Source organism: Apodemus sylvaticus, chromosome 3 (genome assembly GCF_947179515.1).
Source record: "Apodemus sylvaticus chromosome 3, mApoSyl1.1, whole genome shotgun sequence".
Taxonomy (NCBI): Eukaryota; Metazoa; Chordata; class Mammalia; order Rodentia; family Muridae; genus Apodemus; species Apodemus sylvaticus.
In genome coordinates, this window is record NC_067474.1 from 170,654,025 (window position 1) to 170,674,729 (window position 20,705).

General features: G+C 47.3%; 2 protein-coding genes across 2 annotated transcripts in view; one reads left to right on the forward strand and one right to left on the reverse strand.

Moving 5' to 3' along the window:
- The window catches only part of Prkcz (protein kinase C zeta), a 109,153-nt gene that overhangs the window by 37,378 nt on the left and 51,070 nt on the right, over window positions 1-20,705 (reverse strand). Inside the window, exon 5 of the mRNA XM_052178351.1 lies at window positions 73-158. Coding sequence (XP_052034311.1) covers window positions 73-158 — 86 coding nt within the window. The remainder of the gene's footprint in view (window positions 1-72; window positions 159-20,705) is intronic.
- Gnb1 (G protein subunit beta 1) overlaps window positions 14,414-20,705 on the forward strand; it is a 268,388-nt gene continuing 262,096 nt past the window's right edge. Inside the window, exon 1 of the mRNA XM_052178357.1 lies at window positions 14,414-14,417. The gene's annotated coding sequence lies outside the window, so the exon portion shown is untranslated. The remainder of the gene's footprint in view (window positions 14,418-20,705) is intronic.

Below are 20,705 nucleotides of genomic sequence, written 5' to 3' on the forward strand. Positions count from 1 at the left end.
CACCCCCTCTTTACTTGTAGAAGCAATGAAAGTGCCCACCTGTGAGGGAGCCATTGGAAAGGGGGCACTCACCCTGTTAAAGCGCTTGGCTTGGAAGAGGTGGCCGTTGGCTCGGTACAGCTTCCTCCATCTTCTGGCTCCACGGCGGTAGATGGATTCTAGAAAGGACGGAGGAAAACCATGTAAGGAAGCAGTATGGTGATGCAGGAGCTTGGCTCCAAAACCCCAGGTACAGATGGGGACAGGCCGTTCCGGCCTAGGTGGATGGAGCAGTGGCTCTCGTCCTGACTGAATCGACCAGGCTTCCTGGGTACAGGCTCCCCTTCACCTCTCCTCACATGGCTCCCATGACCCCGCAGCTGTGGCTGCTGGGGATGGCAGCTTGGGTGGGAGAGGCCCCAGACAATAGTGGAGATACCCAGCATCCCGCAGGAACAGGCAGGGTTCGGCAGCAGGATATCGGTTCCTTCGGCCTGGGCCACTCGGCTCCCAGACTGCGTATTCCCGGCTTCTTTCCTTCACTCTCCGAGCAGCTTCAGAAAACCAGGCCCCTTTTTTCCATACAGGGACAAGGTTCAAATGGACCATGATATTTACATATGACCATCCAAGGAGGGAAAGTGGATGGCCAGGCTGGAGGCTATCCTCAGCCAGTACATACGCTAGCGTTTCAGTGACTCACCCAGGCCTAAGATCCCCCTAGCCCAACAGACCTTGGGGCAGAGGAAGAAGGTCCACCTCTCTTGAATATTTGCTCTGAGTCCACAGTTATCCCAAGCATCACTTTGTGACATGCGCCATCCACGCTGGAACAGCTCTTTTTTTAAAAACACCACCGAAGTTCCAACCAGAACCATAGCCCGATGCTTTCCGTTCGACAACACCCAAATGCCGTGAGGCCGGCATACAGAGACAAAACCTCCAGAAACACAAGGTACAATGGGAAGCTTTGTGCTTTTATAAAATCCTGCAGCAAGAGCGACTTTCAGGAGCCTAGCGAGAGTGTAGAGAATATTCCTAAGTGGAAAGTGTAACGGAATGTTTTTAAAACAAGCAAATGACCAGCTCTGGCTGGAAACTGCCGAAATCAGGTCACGGCAACTGGAAAACACGCTTCTCTCCATTTAAAGGGGAGATTCAGTGAGGAGCTGGAAGCCGAGGTTCCTCTGGGAGCTCAGGAAGAATGAAGGCCCCACAGCCGTGTGGATCACCTACCACACCCAGGGGCAGCTCCCTCACAGGTTCTGCTCATGCGCTGATGCTCCCAGAGTGCAGCTTCAGTGACACTTGAGAGAAACCAGGCACTGTCTGGTGACCCCTGCAGGGTTCCAGCCTCAAATGAGACCAGGATAGAGGCAGTGTCAGCCTTTGACCCCTCCCACCTCAGTCACATGGGGCATCAGGCCCTTGGAAGGTACACTCTAGTAGGGATGGGGCAAAACCAGAGTCTGTGTGCCCCACAGTTCTGATGAGCCCCCAGTGAGCCCACAGTGACAGGTCATGCATGGCTGCTACCCTGGTCTACTCGCATCAGGGAAACCTAGCCAAAAGAGCCACGTCCTTGCTCCAAACGGCCACTGCCCTTACTGTCCTGTATGGCATTTCCTATCAGAAGGAAGAGTATGAAAAGTGGGTGACGAGGTACAAAGATGTAAACTTGGGGGACAACATGAAGACAAAACCAGGACTTGTGGGTGGGTCCTTTTCCCTTGTATTTCCATTAAAGCCTTGAATCTCAATCACAGCACTGAAAAAATGAAGAGGGGGTTTAATGCCTCCCTAGACTACGGGGAAGTGAAAGGAATCTAAGGTACCTCTAGCAGACGCCAAGATTGATGAGGAAGACCTCAACAGGATACAGTTAGCAGTGGGACAGGAAGTAGGACTCTGTAATTAGCTCCAGGGTTTGGAGCACAGAAGTGACAAATGACCAGGAATGCCCCGGTGCTTTGTCAGCTATTTCAAGAAAGCCTAGCCTTCTCTGCTGTTGAGGGATGGCTCTATGCCCCAAGCACACATGCTGAAGCCCTGATTCTTAGTGGGGCTGTATTTGGACACAGGGCTGAGAAGGTGATTGAGGAGAAAAGTGGGTATACGGTGGGGCCCCAGTGAGGGCTTCCTCAAGAGGATAGCAGAGCTCTAGAACATAAGGACACTCAAAAATGTACTGTCTGAACTCTGGACTACCACATGCTGGCTGCTGACCCTGCTCCTCTAGACTTACATCATGGGAAAGCAAACTGTTAGGGTTTATATGCTAGACTGGGGCATCTCATTGTGGCAGACAGAACAGACTAAGACCCTCGTCTTCTGCCATGCAGATATTTGGTCTTTCAGGGAGGAAAATGGTGAACATGAGTAGCAGAACAATGAAGATCTTACAGAAGGGAATGTGGGGAGGCTCCGGAGATGCTAAGAGCAGGAGGTTTGCAGATCTGAACACTGATAAGTGCAGGGCTGAGCAGACAAGCTACATGCTCACAGGACCAATCCCCGTAGCTGGTGCTAAAGGACGCCCACAACCAACAAAAGAATGGACACTGGGTGGGGGTACAGCTCAGTGGGGAAAGCATCTGCCACAGAAGTATGAATGTTCGAGTTTGGATCCCTGGAACCCACCATGTAAATTCCTGGCAGACGTGGTAGACACTGGAGCAAACTGGCTAGCTGCAAGTAACAATTCATGTATATCATGTCATGTATATATGTGTGTGTATGTGTGTGTGTATACACACACATATACATATATATATACACACACACACATATATACATTTATATATATAATGTTATACACATTCATTTTAAACCATAGTGAGTGAGCTAGAAAGCATGGAGCCTCGACACATGTAGGTGTGTATACTCCCACATACACATATGCGAATGTACACACACACACACACACACCATATACATAGAAGCAATAAGGAGAGGACATGGAGATTCTCTGGATATTTGAGGGATCAGCCAACTTAATCTCACACAATCTGCCACGTGATCCAGGAAGGAGGATGCCAAGACCACCATCACCCCAGGATCGCCATCGCTCATGCTCCTGGGAAGGCCTAGGCTGGCACAAAAGCAGGTCTGCGGAGAGGAACAGTGGCTCCTGCAAACTTCCCATCGTTCCTCCATCCCAGCCCGCAGAGCTCCCATGGTGGCTCCCCGAGCATCTGAGAGTGCGTCAAGCCAGGCACGAGAGGGTGCACACTTATAATTCCAGCAGTCACAGTGCTGAGGTAAGAGAATGGAAAGTCAAGGCTATCCTGGCCTACAAAGGGAGACGCTCTAAAAAAAATAAAAAATAAATAAAAAAAAAAAAATCAAGGGCCAGAGAGATGGCTCAGTGGTTAAGAGTACTGACTACTCTTCCAGAGTTCCTGAGTTCAAATCCCAGCAACTACATGGTGGCTCACAACCCTCCATAATGAGATCTGACACCCTCTTCTGGTGTGTCTGATGACAGCTACAGTGTACTTACATATAACAATAAATAAATCTTTGGGCCAGAGCAAACAGAGGTCCTGAGTTCAATTCCCAGCAACCACATGAAGGCTCCCAGCCATCTGTACAGCTATAGTGTACGGATATATATAAAATAAATAAATTAATTAAAAAACCCCAATCAAACAAAACAATTATTTTTTTAAAAAAATGCTTTTAAAGTTATTTATTTATTTACTGTTTGTGTGCTTGTATACATGTAGCAGACACATGTGTGAAGGTCAGAGGGCAACCCGCAGGAGCTGGTTCTCCACCTCCACCATGTGGGTTCTGGGAATTGAACTAAAGCTATCAGGCTTGGCAGCAAACACTGTTATTTTCTTAGCCAACCCACTGGCCCACATCCCCCTTACTTATTTTTTAAGATTTATTTATTTAGTACATGAATGTGCATGCATGACACAGCACATTTGTGAGTCAGAGGACAACTTGAAGGAGCTGGCTCTCTTCTTTCACCGAGTGTAATCTGGCCATCAAAATCAAGTCAACAGGTTTGGCGGCAAGCACCTTTACCTGCTGAGTCATCTTGCTGACCCGGTTTCATTTTTTTTCTATTTGAAGTACATGTATGTGTGCCTGAGTGGACATAATACACACAGGGGCCCCCAGAAACTAGAAGAAAGCACTGGATCCCCAGAACTGGAGTTACAGATGGTGGTTAGCTGCCACGTAGGTGCTGGGAACCAAACCTGGTGCTCTGCAGAGCAGTGAGGACTCTTAACTGCCAAGTCATCTCTCTGTCCTTCCATCTCTTCTTGTTTAACTTCTGCTATGGGTTTGTCCCCCAAAACTCAAGTGTTAGAATCTCAATCACCAAAGCCCCAGGCTGATGGTGTTTTGAGAAGTGATTAGGGTCAGATGAAGTTAGTTGTAAGTGGAGTTCTCTACACTAGGGCGTTAGTGGCTTCACAAAAGGGAAAGATACAAAATAGCAAGTGGCACTTTACACTGTAACATAGCACCAAGCCCTCACTAGAGGCTGACACCGCTTTCTGTTTTGAAATAAAAACCTGCTTCCTACCCATCTCAGGCATTCTGGGTAGCAGTGCAAAATGGATCAGGACTTGCCACGAATGGCTACTGTGGAGGCCAGTCTCCTTCAGATTGCTCAGGATTCTGTCATGGTGGGTAGTTTCTGGGGCAAGCCACAGACACTTACAGTGTTGGCCCCTCTGCCTCAAGAGGAAAAGCTGAAGTTGTGGGAGGAGAGAAGGGAGAAACAGGGCATTAAAGCGGTGTGCAATCCAGTGAGAAGCCAGAACTACCTTCTGAGGAAATGGGCCCAATGCATGTGGATGTGTACCTTGCCCTGCCCTCCTCAGCAAGAATGAAGTGTATCTTTATTGGAGTGTGCTTTAGAGAGAATTGCATATGAATTCCAACCCAACAAGAGGTAGACCTCTAGAGCTCACATGTCAAGTCTGCTAGATCTAATGTTCTGGATATTTCTAGGGATGAGGTTAAACCATTAAATGTAGCTATTCTTAACATGGGCGGGCCTCATTTAGTCAATGAACTCAATGAAAAGACTGAAGAACATCCTTTGGTGGATGTGGGCTTTGTGCTTGACCTGAAGCCTACCCTAACGACTTTGGAATTCCTAGCCTCCATATTCCTGTGGGCCAGTTCTGTTCACTGGAGAGTCTCTGGAGCGTCCTAACTTACACAGAGCTCTCTGGGAGAACTACACACTTCAGTGTTCCACAGGAAAGTAATTCACACTTGTGGCTGTGGGTATCCCAGGTCAATCAAGGGAGTCCCAGGGTGTCTGATCCACTCTTGTGTCACTGCTATGAGGGCACTGACCAGATGAGCAAGAAGGGACCGCAGAAACAGCAGGTGATTCTTCATGTCAAAATTGAACACTTGGAAATTTATTACCATTCTTTAACTTAAAAAAAAAATTATTTGGGGTGCTGGAGAGATGGCTCAGCAGATAAGAACACTGACCATTCTTTCAGAGGTCCTGAGTTCAATTCCCAGCAGCCACATGGTGGCTCCCAACTATCTGTAATGGGATCTGATACCCTCTTCTGGGATGTCTGAAGACAACTATAGTGTACTCATAAATGAAACAAATGAATCTTTAAAAAAATGTTTAAAAAATTTATTTTATGTATATGTGTTTCACATGCACATATATATACATATATGTATTTATACACACACATATATATATGCATACATATGTATGCAGACTATGCACATGTTTGATTTCCATTGATGCCAGAATGAGTCAGATTTCCCTGGAGCTGGAGTTATGACAGTTGTGAGCCAACATGTGGGTGGCTAGGAGCTGAACCAGGTCCTCTGTGAGATCAGTAAGTACTCTTAACTGCGGAGGTCATCTGTCCAGGCCTTGGTATACTTTAAGGGGCCAGAAAGGCAGTGGGATAGATATTGACCATGGAGGTTTGGACAGGGAGCCCACAGGCTCATATATTTGAAAGCTTAGTCACCAGAGAGTGGAACTATTTGAAAAGTTTAGGGGTGTGGCCTTATTGTGGTAGGTATGGCCAAGAGGAAGTATGTCACTGGAGGTGGGTTTTGGGGTTTCAAAGTCCAAGCCAATCCCAGCATCTCTTTCTTCCTGCTGTCTGTTGTGTCCAGATATAGAATTCTCAGCTCCTCCTTCAGCCCTATGTCTGCCTGCCTCTGCCACCATGCTTCCTCCTGCCACGGTGATAACTAAAACCTCTGAAACTGTAAGCAAGCCCCAAGCACACACATTCCTTTTTAAGCACTGTTGTGGTCATGGTGTCCCTTGATGCGGTAGGACAGTGGTGGAGACATTTGCTGGCCTCTCATCCATGCAAACCAAGAGTAGGGTCTGCATCTAGCCTCTCCGGCCTGGTGCTAGTCAGGCCCTCTTAACTTCCTCCGATGAGGTATTTTCTGAAACCTACAGAGAGCACGGTGTTTCCTTAGACTTTCTGGCTGGCCGCCTCCACCCTCACCTGGATTAGCATGTAACTTTTGTCACAACCAGTGAAGCAAAAAAGGAAGCTTTGTACAGACAGTAAAACACCTACAGTTCAGATTTCCTTAATCTCTCCAGTGTCCTCTTCTCTCATAGAACCCCATCCATGCCTCCCACATAGTACATGGTCTCCCATCTCCTTGAGGCTGGGACTAAGCTTTTCCTCTTAAAAAGCCTTGTTGGTGCTGGAGATTCTGACCAGGGACTTAAGGAGCATCCCCCAGTGGTAACTCCCTATGGTTTCTTGGAGTGGGGGCATGGGCAAGAGTTGTGACAACCTTGGCTTTTAGAAACCTGAGTTCCCAACAAAGGCTGCAGCTGCAAAAACCTAAACTTTCAAACTGTACAGATTCACCATAAGGTTCCCTACAAGCAGTTTGGCCCCGGACAAAGCCATGCAGAGCCACCTCTGGTTTTCTAGGCCTGTGGGCAGGGATCCTGGAGGCCTGGGGGGAATACAGATACCTCTGTCATACGCAAGCCAGTCACACTTTCAAAATTTGGTTTTGCCTGGAAAATGGAAACTCTACTCTTGACCTAAGTGGTGGTCACCATTATGGTCCCAGAAGGGTGTGAGTGAGTCTAGCTTCCTGAAGACAGAGGGAAGGATGCTGGGTACCTACTACCTGGCATCTCAATCTACTCCACCTTCCAGCGGATGGGTAAGCACAGGCTATAAGGAAGGGCTGGAGGGTGGGGACAGAGCCTGCTGGGGCTGTGGGATGCTCCATACACAGTATAGGAGCTATCCATGATGGTCTAGCATGTCTGTCGTGAACACAGGTGTCAAAGCGGAGCTTTTGGCTGGGGAAGAAGCCTGAGCTCTGGGTGAGAGCTGTTAGTGTCATATGCCCACTGGGGACGCAGCCTCCATCCCCTGGGTGCTACTGGCTGGCACATGGTGTGAGCAGCAAGTCCTGGAAAGTGTGTGGGCTCCCCGTCTTTTCTTGCAGCCTTAACTCTGACAACCTCCAGGAGCTATGCTTGTCTTTGAATTCTATAATTAGGCTGGTCACAGGAATCTTAATGAGCACTGTTTCCATGGTAACCTAGCATCTTAAGCACTGACAAGGTGGGGGGAAAAAACCCACATTTTTTTTTAAAAAAGCTCCGATCAACTGACTGTGCACAAACCCGCCTCTTCTAGGCTTGCTCGGGGATGAGCAGGTGGGCTCAACTCCAGCAGCAGATCAGAATAAAGCTGGAAGGTTCTTGATTCGTGGGATGTATGATGTACGAGGTAATGTGCCAAAGGGTGGCCCATGTGCTAGCAATTGAGTCTCCCGGGGAGCACAGTACCCTTGGCATCCCCAGGCCAGTGGCTAGCAAAGGCAACAAGTCAGCTAGGTTCCTGAGAACCAGAGAGGGTCCATGGAGCACGGGAACAAATGTCCTGGGGGGAGGGGGGGCGGAAGGGTCCCCCAGGTTAGAATGGACACTGGCACTTTTAAGACCCAAGATCACGATTTTGCTAGGATCCTGTTTTTCTCCATTATACACATGCAAGCGCGCGCGCACACACACACACACACACACACACACACACGATTGTGCCCCAGCTCTTCCATGGCCACACGGGGTGTTTCATTCAGCCTCAAGACTGTAACACATGCACCATCCCAGGAGGCGGGGGTGGGGGCGGGGGAAATGGCCTTTCAAAGGTGGGAAGGGGGGAGGGGAGGGCGGTGCCATCTTAGGGCCTCAGGGACTTTCCCATCCTATCTCAAACTTCCTGCTTCTCACCACTGATCCATTTCCCAGCTGAAAGTAAGGCTTACACATGTCGTGCTTTCAGAGGTAAATGAAGAATAACACTGAAATCACAGAAACAGGCCTGGGTGGAGGTCCGGGAACTGCAACCGTGGGAAGTTATGGTTGCGTGGGAGACGGGCTTGTTTGTGAGCAAGGGGAGCAGGCAAGGCTCCCACTCGGGTTTTCCACCCTTTCAACTGCTCCGTTGTCCGGTGCCCAGGGCGTGTCCCTCTGCAACCACAACACACCCGAGGATGTAGAAAAACAAGCGGCAAAGAGACAGCCAAATGGTGTAGCCTGCACGAGGAGCTGCCCCAGTCCCCTAGTCTGCAGGGAGCATCCTTGGTGCCTCAGAGGTGGGTGAGAAACTCACAAACTGCTGCTGCTCAGAGGAAGATGGGAAATACAGATATGCACGGGGCTGTGGTGGGAAAACTCGCCATGAGACAGTGTCCCTGGCATGATGCCTGAGCCTCAATGGGGACTAACCCAGGTCATGCAGACAGTAAGGGGACCCAGGGACTGGTGTGAGGAGGAAGATAAGGTGTGAAGCCAGGCATGGTGGCTCACACCCATAACCCTGACACTTCATTGGCTGAGACAGGAGGACTGCCACCAGTCCAAGGCCAGCAGGGCCTGCATAGAAAACCAAAACAGACGAAGAGAGGGTAACAGAACGGGGGGGGGGGGGGGCGGTTATGCATGGGATACACTATATACACAGTTTGGACGTGCTGTGAGGAAGAAAATTACTATGCACAATTGATATGTGCTAAGGAAAACATTTAAAAGGCTAAGAAACAAACTGAACCAGGGCTGGTCGGTTCCTATTAGAGTCTAACTTCTAGCCTCAACTTCCTTTTTGGAAAGAACATAGGAACAGGGCCCTTCCTGGGAGTGTATGCTTACTGTCTATTCCATGGGCATAGGTCCTGGTGGTCCCACCCACTCCAGTCTTGAGATTGCTCACTTAATATGTACACTGAGCAACAGAAATGTATTCTAGTGATGTCAGTGGCCAGCACAGGTCTAGCCATGATGAGAGAGAGAGAGAGAGAGAGAGAGAGAGAGAGAGAGAGAGAGAGACAGAGAGACAGAGAGAGAGACAGAGAGAGACAGAGAGAGAGAGAGACAGACAGAGGAGACAGAGACACACAGACACACAGAGACACACAGAGAGCTGTTTAGGCTGGCTAATTAGATGTGGTGGGTCACCCCGGATGCTCACGCACTGAGTGGGACCAAAAGGAGGCAGGGTGAGTCTGGGTCATCTTGTGGCTACTGCTTGTGGCCAGCTACAATGCTGTATCTATCCACCATGACACCAAAACTGCATTAGTACCCTCACTCCAGGGTTAAACAGCCTTGCCCCAGATGAAAATCTGTGAGATACTTTGTCTCACAGGGAAAAGGATAAGGGACTTGCAGCTTGTTTCTTGGGTGCCTGGCGAGCACATATGGACCCTGGTGACCTTCTGACAGTAACCAGGCACTGAGGTTCCTGGGTCTCACGAGGGCAGGGAGATACCAGATGCCCTCCCCAGCAGCCAGACATTGCAGACAGGCTCTGTGAGGTCCGGTGGGAAGCTGTGCTGCCATCTGGGGGAGCGGTGAAATAACTCCCAGATAGAACAGCTGCTCCGTGGTACCGAGGGAAGGAAAGAGAAAGAATCACACTGGTGTGAGACAGGAGCAGCTCCTTCCGGAGGGAAAACTGTCCACGTGGACAGCGAAGCTCTGGTTGGCTGGATCTTGGGGGCCCTCTGCTGGATAGTCACATCTTGACAGGGTTTCTGAAGGTGCCTGGCCAAACCTCACAGAAAGTCTCTGCCCATGCCTGAGCCTCTCTCAAGGAACAGGAACAGAAGGCAGACAGCCAGAGGAGGGATTGGGTCTCAGAATGGGAAACTGTGTGGGGAGCTTTAGGGACCTGTCAGCTTGCTATGTAACAGTGGCCACACAGGTTCCGGGGATGTATAAACTTAGAGGGTCTGTCTCTGGGTCCCAAGAGACCCAGGAACTCCAGGAGCCCCAGGGTCCTTTCCTGACCAGTAAACATTAAGAACAATGACCCCCAGAGATCTGGAAAAAGTTCAGCACATGAAAACTATTGCATTAGTTGATACAGAGACTTGAGTGCACTGTGCACTGTGATAGAAACTGAGAGGGCCAGCTGGGAGGTTGACCAGTAGTTAGTTAGTTGTTGTTGTTGTTGTTTTAATGGAAAAACATCGACTTCCACGTAGTCCAGTTGCCATGAGCTCGTGCTGAGTGCAGCTCCTGTCGATGGAGGAAATGTGGACACAGCAAGTGGATCACTGCCCACCGCCCCCATGGTCGTCGGGCTGGATTAAATCCTTAGATCTGAGGGTCAAGGCTGGGGTTCAGGAGCCAGAATCTGTGGGACTTGATGAAGTCAGCAACGGACAGAACACAGGGCACAGAGGAGCAAACTAGCAAGAGCTGAATGGGAGGCACCCCGTGAATGTGAACCCTGGAGAGGAACCACGTGGCTTCTTCCAGTCTAAGCCTCCAACCAAGGGTGAGTGAGGAAAGCTGGGGAAACCAAAGCCACACTGGAGGAAAGGGACTATGGGGACCTATATGGAAAACAGGGGCTGGGGCTCAGTTCTCGGATGTCTGACTGGAGACAAAAACTGTAGTTCAGGTACCTAGACAAGAGATAGACGTGGAGATCTGTCTCTACCATGTGGGCACCAAAGGCCATGGGCTGGCACTTTCTTCCACAACAGACACTCTTCCTTAGATAGCTCAAGAGGCTATCTGGAGCTGGGTTGAGTTCAGGTGAGGCCTCTCTCTGGCTTGCAGATGACTGCACTCTTATGTCCTTCATAGTGGGGCGTTCAATGAGAGCAGCCTCTCGGGGTCTCTTTTCGTAGGGACACCAACCTCCTTGCAGAGCCACCAGCATGACCCGAATCACCTCCAAAGGCCTTGTCTCTAAGTACCACAGCAATGAAGTACAGCTTCTGAATATGAACGAGGCGGTCCACAAACCTTCAGTCCATAGCCTCCTGCCCCAAGACTCCCAAAACTCCCATCCTTGAATGCACCACACATTTGCTCCATCCTGCCAGTACCACCCCTCCCCCCCCACCAGAGTCACCTCTGAGGTTAGTTTTCCCTCACTCGTTCCCAAGGCTGACGAGGAAGGACACAAGCATTCTGAACAGGAGCTAGAGGAAAAGGGCAAGTGCCTGCAAAGGCACAGTGATGTCCACAGGAAGCTTCCATTCTCAGGAAATGATGCTCTTCAAGATGAAAAGCCAGACACATGTCCCTCCACCATGATACGGTCTCATCCCAGTAACCCCCAACCCCACCCCAGATACTGAAGATAGGTTGAAATATGTTTGGCACACCTGACTCAGAGAACCCAGGTAGGGACCTAAAGCTAGAGGAGGGAAGGATGCGTAACCGGAGCCTAAACTGAACTGGAAACACAGCTCCATCCTACAGGAAGGGAAATGCATGCCTCACAAACAAAGCCCAGATAACTATGTGTCAGCAAATCTGGGGTTTAAAAAAACAATTACTAACAAGGGTATTTCAGGCAGAGGGAAAATTGTCACAGCTAGGCTGGGTGAGACCGAGGAGACTGGAAGGGCTGTGGAGGGGCTTAGGTGAGGTCCATGGGAGGGTATGGAAAGATTATGTGAAGGTATTGTGATGTCTCATACATGGGACCTGGAGAAAAAAAAAATCCCCAAAATAGACTATATAGACAGTAGGTGGTGGGAAGCTGGAGAAGAATCCCCCAAAATAGATTATACAGACAGTAAATTCCCCTTCACCACCACACACATAGGAACCTCAATAGCTGTTCTTTTATAGGGCAAGTGAGGCTTCAGGTTAGTGGGCTTTAAGGATATATAACACTCTCTATCTTACAATGGGCCCACTTAGGACTCTTTGACTTAACAGAGTGAGATCAATACAAATTCAGCAGGAAGCCTAGTTTGAACTTAGCATGTTCCCCTGGCTAATGCGGGGACTCTTATAACACTTGACATGGCAGAGAAGCAATAGCTTCTGGTCTACCTGAGCTCATGGGGTGAACAAATGAAGAAGCTCTGTGGGCCAGCCCTGCCAAGTGAATTTCTACTTACAGTAATTTCAGTTTCTGAGGGGTTTATGGGACGAGTCTGTCTCAGGGATGGACATGTGCGGCACTTCTCATTTTGAAGACTAACACTTCCAGGAGGATGAGAGCATCCATCAAAAGGCAGACATGGAGCCCTAAGGGTGTAGAGCGTGCATGGAACCCCAGAACCCCAGTTCTTAGGAGGAGGAATGAGAGCACTTGCTAGCATACACCAAGCCCGGGTTTGCTCTCAGGCACGGGGGGGGGGGGGGGGGGGGGGGGGGGAGTGTGGATGTGGGGGATGGGTATGCAGTGCCCTAAATAATTAGACTGCTAATACCTAAGGAAAGAAACAACAAAAACCACAGAGAGAAGCAGAAAATTTCAGTTAAACTTGGAGATGTTCAACACATCATTCTTGACCACTAAGACAAGATGTAGATTAAAAAAAAAACCAAAAAGATGTGAACCAACAACATCCGAATACTCCACTCAACATAACCAATCACATACTGCTTTATGCACACGACGTGTTAGAAGTAGCCCAAATACCAGGCCTGCACAGTGAGTCTTTATAGCTGTGAAGACTGGAATGCTGCCATAGAGTTCTCTATCCACAGTGAAATGAAGCTAAAAACAAAACCAAAAAACAACAAACAAAACAAAAAGAATAACAGCAACATGGCTGGAGATCAAATAGTAAACCACTTGGTTCTTGAAATAACGTTTTGGTAAGTTTGTTAGGCTGGTCTCTAACTCATGGCAATCATTCTGCCACAGGTACCTGACTGCTGGGATTACAGTGCACCCCATGTAACCAAGCAACCACAGTTCTTTACATTTTGTGAGACCGGGAATTGAACCTAGGGCCTAGCACGTGCTAGGCAAGTGTACTACCATCTAGCAATGTCCCAGCTCAATAATTTGTTTCTGAACAACCTAAGTGGGTGGGGTGTGCTGGTTTGGATGAGAGGAGCCCTATAGCTCATGTTTGAATACCTGGCTTCCAGTTGATGAAACTGCTGGGGGTGGGGTATTAGAAAGTGTGGCCTTGTTGGAGGTGTGACATTTCAAAGACTATCAGTGTTCCAGGTGTTTGTTCTTTCCGCCTATTTTTGAATCATGGTGTGAGCTCTCAGCTGTTCCTGCCACTCTGCTTTTGTTCCACCAACATGGACTCCAAATCTCTGAAGCTATAAGCCCAATGAATGCTTCCTACTTATATATTACATTGCCTCGCTCATAGTGTTTAATCGCAGCAATAACTAAGACTCAGAGCTTGTTGGGTCTCCCACTGGGAAGCTGAGGCAGGAGGATCCTGAGTTTCACACCAGCCCGAGTTACACTCATCTCAAAAGCACAAAACAACAGACCCCTCCAATCTAGGTCTAGGAAAGAGGGCAAAAGAAACTAAAATATTTCCAACTACAGGATGATGACTGTTCTAAGCTTGGGGGCATGGCTAAAGCACACTTAGAGGAAAAACTATCAGGTTGGAAGGTGAACAGTATGCATCAATCTCCATAGACAGAAAATCGCAAATGGGCTGAGTATAGTGGTGCACAGCTCTAATCCCAGAAGGCGGGAGGCTGAGGCAGGTGGATTGTGAACTGGGGCTAACTCTATTTAAAACTATCAAAAAACAGCAATTTAAATCCAAAGAACACTAAAGAAGAAAATAATAAAGAACTGAGTAGAAATCTAAACACATATTAGAAAATTAGAAAACAAAACAAGACAGAAAACTGTCTGTTTGAAGAGCTAGCCAGACTTGATAAATGTCTAACAAGATGGCTAAGAAAGAGAGACCACAGCAAAGCACCAGGAGCAGGAGTCAGCCACCACAGTTTCTACAGACACCAAAAACAAAAGAAGGACATGTACCCCGTGCAAGGAAAAATAGCCCCGACTTCACCATATCCTGAGAACACAACTTACCTAATGTGACCAAAGAAATACAAAGCCTATACAGTTGAGTTCAATCTGAAAGGCCAAGACTGCAGTGTAAAGAAACATACCCACAAAGTACGCCAGGTTCATGTGACTTCAATAGGTGAATTTGCCCCCCAAATTAGAGTATTAATATGTCATAAAAATCTTCCTGGATGGATGCATACATACAGACACACGTATGAGTTCTTTCTTAATTTTGTAAGGTCTACAACCCCAACAGTTGACCTTACAAAAAGGAAAATTCACAGCTCAACCTTTTTGTACTGGCTTGTTTCATATGTCAACCTGACACAGCCTGGAGTTATCACAGAGAAAGAAGCCTCCCTGGAAGAAATACTCCCATGAGATCAGCTGTAAGGTATTTTCTCAATTAGTGATCAAGGGTGGGAGGGCCCATTGTGGGTGGTGCCATCCCTAGGCCGGTAGTCCTGGGTTCTATAAGAAAGCAAGCCAAGCACCCAAGGGAAGCAATCTAGAAAACATCCCTCCATGGCCTCTGCATCAGCTCCTGCCTCCAGGTTCCTACCCTGTGTGCGTTCCAGTCCTGACTTCCTTTGTTGATGAACAGCAGTGTGGAAGTGTAAGCTGAATAAACCCTTTCCTCCCCAACTTGCTTCTTGGTCATGGTGCAGGAATAGAAACACTGACTAAGACAACTTTTCATAAACATAATTATGAAAGTACAAACACGGTATTAGCAAATTGAATCTACTGAAGTATGAAATGGATGATACCCGTTAAAGAAGCCCTGTCAGACAGCATTAGAAACGACTGATATAATTCACTGTATTAGCAGAACAGAAGAGGAGCCGTCTATCATGTCAGAGGAAGAAAGGAAGCAGTCTGGTAACACAGTATCATTTGTGACAGCTTTCACAAAGGAAGAAACAGAATCTCCTTATTTTGATAACAAGGATTTACAACAAACACAGTAACAACAAAGCAGGTTGCTAATGGCATCCTTAGGAGTGAATCTTAAAAGCTATTCCCTGAAGCTGGCCACAGAGGACCAGTCTTGACCCATGTTGCTAAATTCAACATGCCAGGACAACAAGGGAAAGAAGAAATAAAACTCATTTGCCGATGAATTGACCATGGCTACAACAGAACCCACACTCTGACTGTTATAGCAGGTCTGTGAAGCAGGGCAGGAGGGACACACACACACACACCAAACAGGACACAGAATTTTTATAATAAAACAGCATTAAGATATTACAACCTAGCCGGGCAGTGGTGGTGCACACCTTTAATTCCAGCACTTGGGAGGTAGAGGCAGGCAGATTTCTGAGTTTGGGGCCAGCCTGGTCTACAGAGTGAGTTCCAGGGCAGCCAGGGCTACACAGAGAAACCCCGTCTTGAAAAACCAAAAACCAAACCAACCAACCAGCCAGCCAAACAAACAAACAAACAAACAAACCCCCCAAAATCCCACAACCTGGGGCTGGAGAGATGGCTCAGCAGTTAAGAGCACTTGACTATTCTTCCCCAAAGGTCCTGAATTGAAATCGCAGCAGCCACGTGGTAGCTCACAACCATCCATGACAAGACTTGATGCCCTCTTCTGGAGTGTCTGAAGACAGTTATGGTGTACTCACATATAATAAATAAATAAATTGTTTTTTTAAAAAAGATATTACAGCCCTAATCTATCCAAAAATGTGGCAGGATCATTACACTGAAGGAATGTGACAAAGTCATAAGAACATGATCATAGATACATAGATATGTGATTGTACAAGCCTCAACACTGAAAACATATCAATTTTCCCAGATCAATTGATAAATTTGCCTGTAATTTAAATAAAACTTAAAACAAAACAGGGTTATTACCTAACCCAGTCTCAAACTTGATATGCAGTCAAACATCTAATTTACTGCCTTAACTTCCCAAATGCTAGGACAGTGGGTGTGTACCACCACGCCTATCTTCCAAATAAATCTGTATATGTGTGTGTGTGTGTGTGTGTGTGTGTGTGTGTGTGTGTGTTTTACTGGGAATAGAACCTAGGATCTTGAGGGTGCTAGTCAATCCTCTACCACTGATCTTTATCCTGGCTGGTGTTCTAAAAACTAATTAGCCAATGTAAACTTTGTATAGAAGTGTCAAAGACAAAGAATAGTAAAATGCAATTTTAAGGAAAAAATAAAACTGAAAGACTTTACAAGATAAAAAATCATGGGTAACTGATTACAAGACCTGAGTAGTCGGGACAGTGTGGTGTAGGAACAAAATGTTGGGGCGAGAAGGCTGAGGAAATCACAGAGGCCCACAGCCTCATTTGTGACAGGCCCACTGAAGTGCACGGGGAAGGACAGCCCTTAGTAAGTAAGCCAGAGCCTTAACGCCTCACACTACTTAGAAAATTCACTCCTAGTACTTGGAGAACTCTTACTAAAGTCCACAAAGTATGCCACAGGAGAATCTATTAGTGACTTTGGACTAGGGGGACATTTCTTCAGCAGGATCTAAAAAGAAGGACTAAATATAAAGATTTCATTTTGTGTTCACCTCAAGACACTGTCAGAATGACGGGCAAGCCAGGGTGAGGAGAAGCAATTGTAACACAGACCAAAGACTCTGGGCGGCTGGACAGGTAAATGTGTAACTGAGTCACATTACACTCAAGGTAAATGTGTACTGTTCTTACACAGGACCCAAGTTGGTTCCCAGAACCTATTTTAGGCTCAGAGCCACCTGAAAGTCCAGCTCCAGGAGGAGCTGACACCACTAACACCTGCAGTCAGCTGCTTCCCCATGCAGATACATAGACAGACAGACAGACAGACAGACAGACAGACACACACACACACACACACACACATCAAAAAAAAATTAAGAGGGGAGAAAAAGTGGGGCAGGCAGATCTCTTTAAGTTGTAGGTCAGCATGGCCCATTTAGGAGTTCTAGACCCTATCTCAACAAATAAATAAAACCTGAAGGAAAAAAAAAGGAAACCAGCCCCCAATTATATAAAAAGTATCTATGAGGGGCTGGAGATATGACTCAGACATTAAGAACACTGGCTACTCTTCCAAAAGTCCTGAGTTCAATTCCCAGCAATTACATGGTGGCTCAAAAACATCTATGAGATCTTGTGGCCTCTTCAAGTATCTATGAACCAACAAAAATTACCCTCCCAGTTTAATTGGTTTTAACTGGTTTAGTTAAAAATTAAAGGAAGCTGTAATCCCAGTATTCAAGAGTTCAAGGCCAAACTATAGAGGTGAAACTGTATCAAAACAGAAGAAAACATATTTAAAACTGAAGGAGGCTCCTGTACTGAGCCCCAAGAAGATATATTAGGAATAATCAAGAAGTATCCAGTGTTGCAGCGTTAATTAGATACAAACCTTTTTCCTTTGTCCTTTATAACAGTTGCAGCCTGGGCTTCCTGGTCACAACAGTGTGTGGCTTTTCTTTTGTTTCCTTTTGCTGTCTTCACTTTACAACAAAACCACCTTTGAAATAAGGAACTTTGATAGGAACACTTACTGTCTCATGAGATGAAGTGCCCTGGGCCTAGTACCCATAGTTTCAGGCAGAAACTGGATCCCAGAAACCCATGTTTCTGTCTCCAAAACAAAACCAAAAACTTTAAATCTGTGACAATTTTTGCCTTTTGATATAATTCAGTTTTGAAAATGGGCAAGCAGGGCTGGGTGTGGCTGTAGTCCTTTAATTCCAATGGGAAGCAGATGGATCTCTGAGTTTGAGACCAACCTTAGTTTATAGAGCCAGTTCTAGGACAGCTAGGGCTAGACAGAGAAACCCTGTCTGGAAAAACAAAACAAAACAAAACAACCAAGCCAAACAACAAACAAACCAAAAGGAAGGAAGGAAGGAAGGAAGGAAGGAAGGAAGGAAGGAAGGAAGGAAGGAAGGAAGGAAGGAAGGAAGGAAGGAAGGAAGGGGCAAATGGCCCGAAGTACAGAGCAGATCAGGAGGCTTGGGGCTGATAAGCCAGATTTCTTTGGGGCCCCTCTGGTTTATTGCTCTGGACTACTAAGGATCTGGAGAGAAGGGTATAAAGGTTACTCTTATCCCCAGGACCCTAGAGGTCCTCAGACTCTCCAGTGGGAGCCATGACTTTAGACTGCCAAAGAGCAACTGCAAACCAAGATTGCTTCAGGATTTGCTAGTCCCACAAAGACATGGCTACCATTTGAGGGCTTTGACTTTGAGCCAGCCCTCCAGCCCTCTGGCCCAATCACCTTAATCACATGATCTTCCATGCCTATGTCCAAGAACTTCCAAGGAACACTCTAGAATGATTGGTGTGTGTGTGTGTGTGTGTGTGTAGGCACACCCATTCTGAATCTCTCATCAATTTGCCTCATTTTAAACCACCAGATAAGCTTAAGTTTTTGCAGCAGCTACTAGAAGTTGTTCACACCCACCTGCCCAGGTCTGAAGGAGGTCCAGACAACTTGAGACTGAGAATCCTGATAGTGTGGACAGGAGGCTGGAGACATCTCTGCTGTCAGAGATGGCTATGTGAGGGATAGCAAGTGGCCAGAGACCCTATAGCATCACATGCTCCTGACACATTGTCTACACCAATGCAGATGCCCCAGGAAGCCCAGGACAACAAGGTCCTGCCCAGCACAGTGTCCTGCCTAGCACTAGATCCCAGGCTTCAAACCTGCACGCACCCGTATCTTGTCATTTTCGGCAAAACCACAAGTCTTCACTGTCTCATCTACCATTCACTCAAGCTGTTAGGATCCCTGTCAGGTCAGGTGTGCATGTGCATGTGTGTGCATGCATGTATACACGTGTAAACAGTACCTAGCTTCCAGGAGCCACCAAAGTCCACATGTGGCTCCAGGAACCCAACTTGAGGTAGGAAATAGAAAGGTTACTTCCTTCTACCAGAAGGCTATGCCAGGCTTCTTGGAAAGAAGAACTGAGTTTCTATGGAGGAAATGAAAGAAAATGGAGGTGGTGTGTACCTCACTGAGTACCAGAGCTTGACACGAGGTAGACACAAGGCTCCTGGAAATCAGGAAGGTGTCCTGTGGTGTCAACCCATGATGCCCTCTTGAATGTTCAAATGGAATGTGTCTCCTAGCCCCAGCATTTCTACAGACACAGAGAAAAAATAAGGGTGTTCTCTCAAATGTCATAAGTCCTGTGAAGGTCAGCTTATTTGCTAACTTGACACAACTGAGAATTTAGGAAGAGAGTCTCAACCAGGGATTGTCTAGATAGGCCAGCCTGTGGCGTGTCCGTGGGGCACTCACTATCTTAATAATGTAAAAAGATCCTGTTCACTGTGGGTCACACTATTACCTAGGCAGGGGGACCTGAACTGTAGGAGAGTGGAGAAATTAGGCAAGTGAGCATGCACTCATTCATTTCTCTCTGCTCTTGACTGTGGGTGATGCTTGTAGCTGTTTTAAGTTACTGGCACCTGGATGCTAGGAACTGAGCTAAAAGAAACTCTTCCTCCTCTAAATCTCTTTTTGCCAGGTTATTTTACCACAGCAACAGAAATGAAATTAGAATAAGCTCTAATGTCAGACAACAAAGCCATGGCAGGAACCTCCGATCTCCTCGGCTGGTCCATGTAAGAGAAAGCACAAACTCCCATGTAGAGATAAGATGATACTCTGCAGTCACCGCATGGCACCCCAAGCAACCATACCACTAGAGGTCCATCCCAAAGAAACCTTGACAGAAGAGTAATACTGAGCTCAGTGTCTCTCAAAACCCCTCAGCACACTCTGTCACACACACAAAAATAAACAGACAACAATGTAAGGACATCACACCCATCAGCTCACAGGAGTGGGTGCTCACACACGGTAGAGTCACAAGACCAGACGCAACCTGCAACAGGAAGGAGAGGGACACAATGCCCAAGCAGAGTGACTGGATGGGGGAATGGTCAGCTTGGCATGGGCAAGGCACTGTGAGTGTTGTGGCTTGATGAGGTGCTAGCTTTGAGCACACAGCAGCAACCTGGGGTGCGTCTCTGGGGCTCATGTATGGTGAAGAGCCGATTCTGGAGCCCTGAGTGGCATGATTCTGTTTCTATGACTTGCTGGAAAATGCCAAAATTACACTCGGGGAACTGGTGGGTGACTGACTGGGTGAAGGATGGTGGGTGAGAAGGAGTGTCTATTAAAGGTGCAGGAGCAGGCAGGTCCATGTAGAGTTGGATCAGTTCTCTGTATTGACTGTTTACAATATAAACACCACATGTGTTGACACACCTGCATACATGACAATTTGTGGGGTTTGACATGGCTGTAACACATGGGCCGTGCATGAAGGATAAACATTTTTACCTTCTCTATTGTTCTCTATTGTTGGAGGATGGTGCCTGGTCTTCCCTGAATTCACCTGGTCACACCCCCTTACCTATTGATCTGCCTCCAATCTTCCCATCTCCTGTCAGTCAC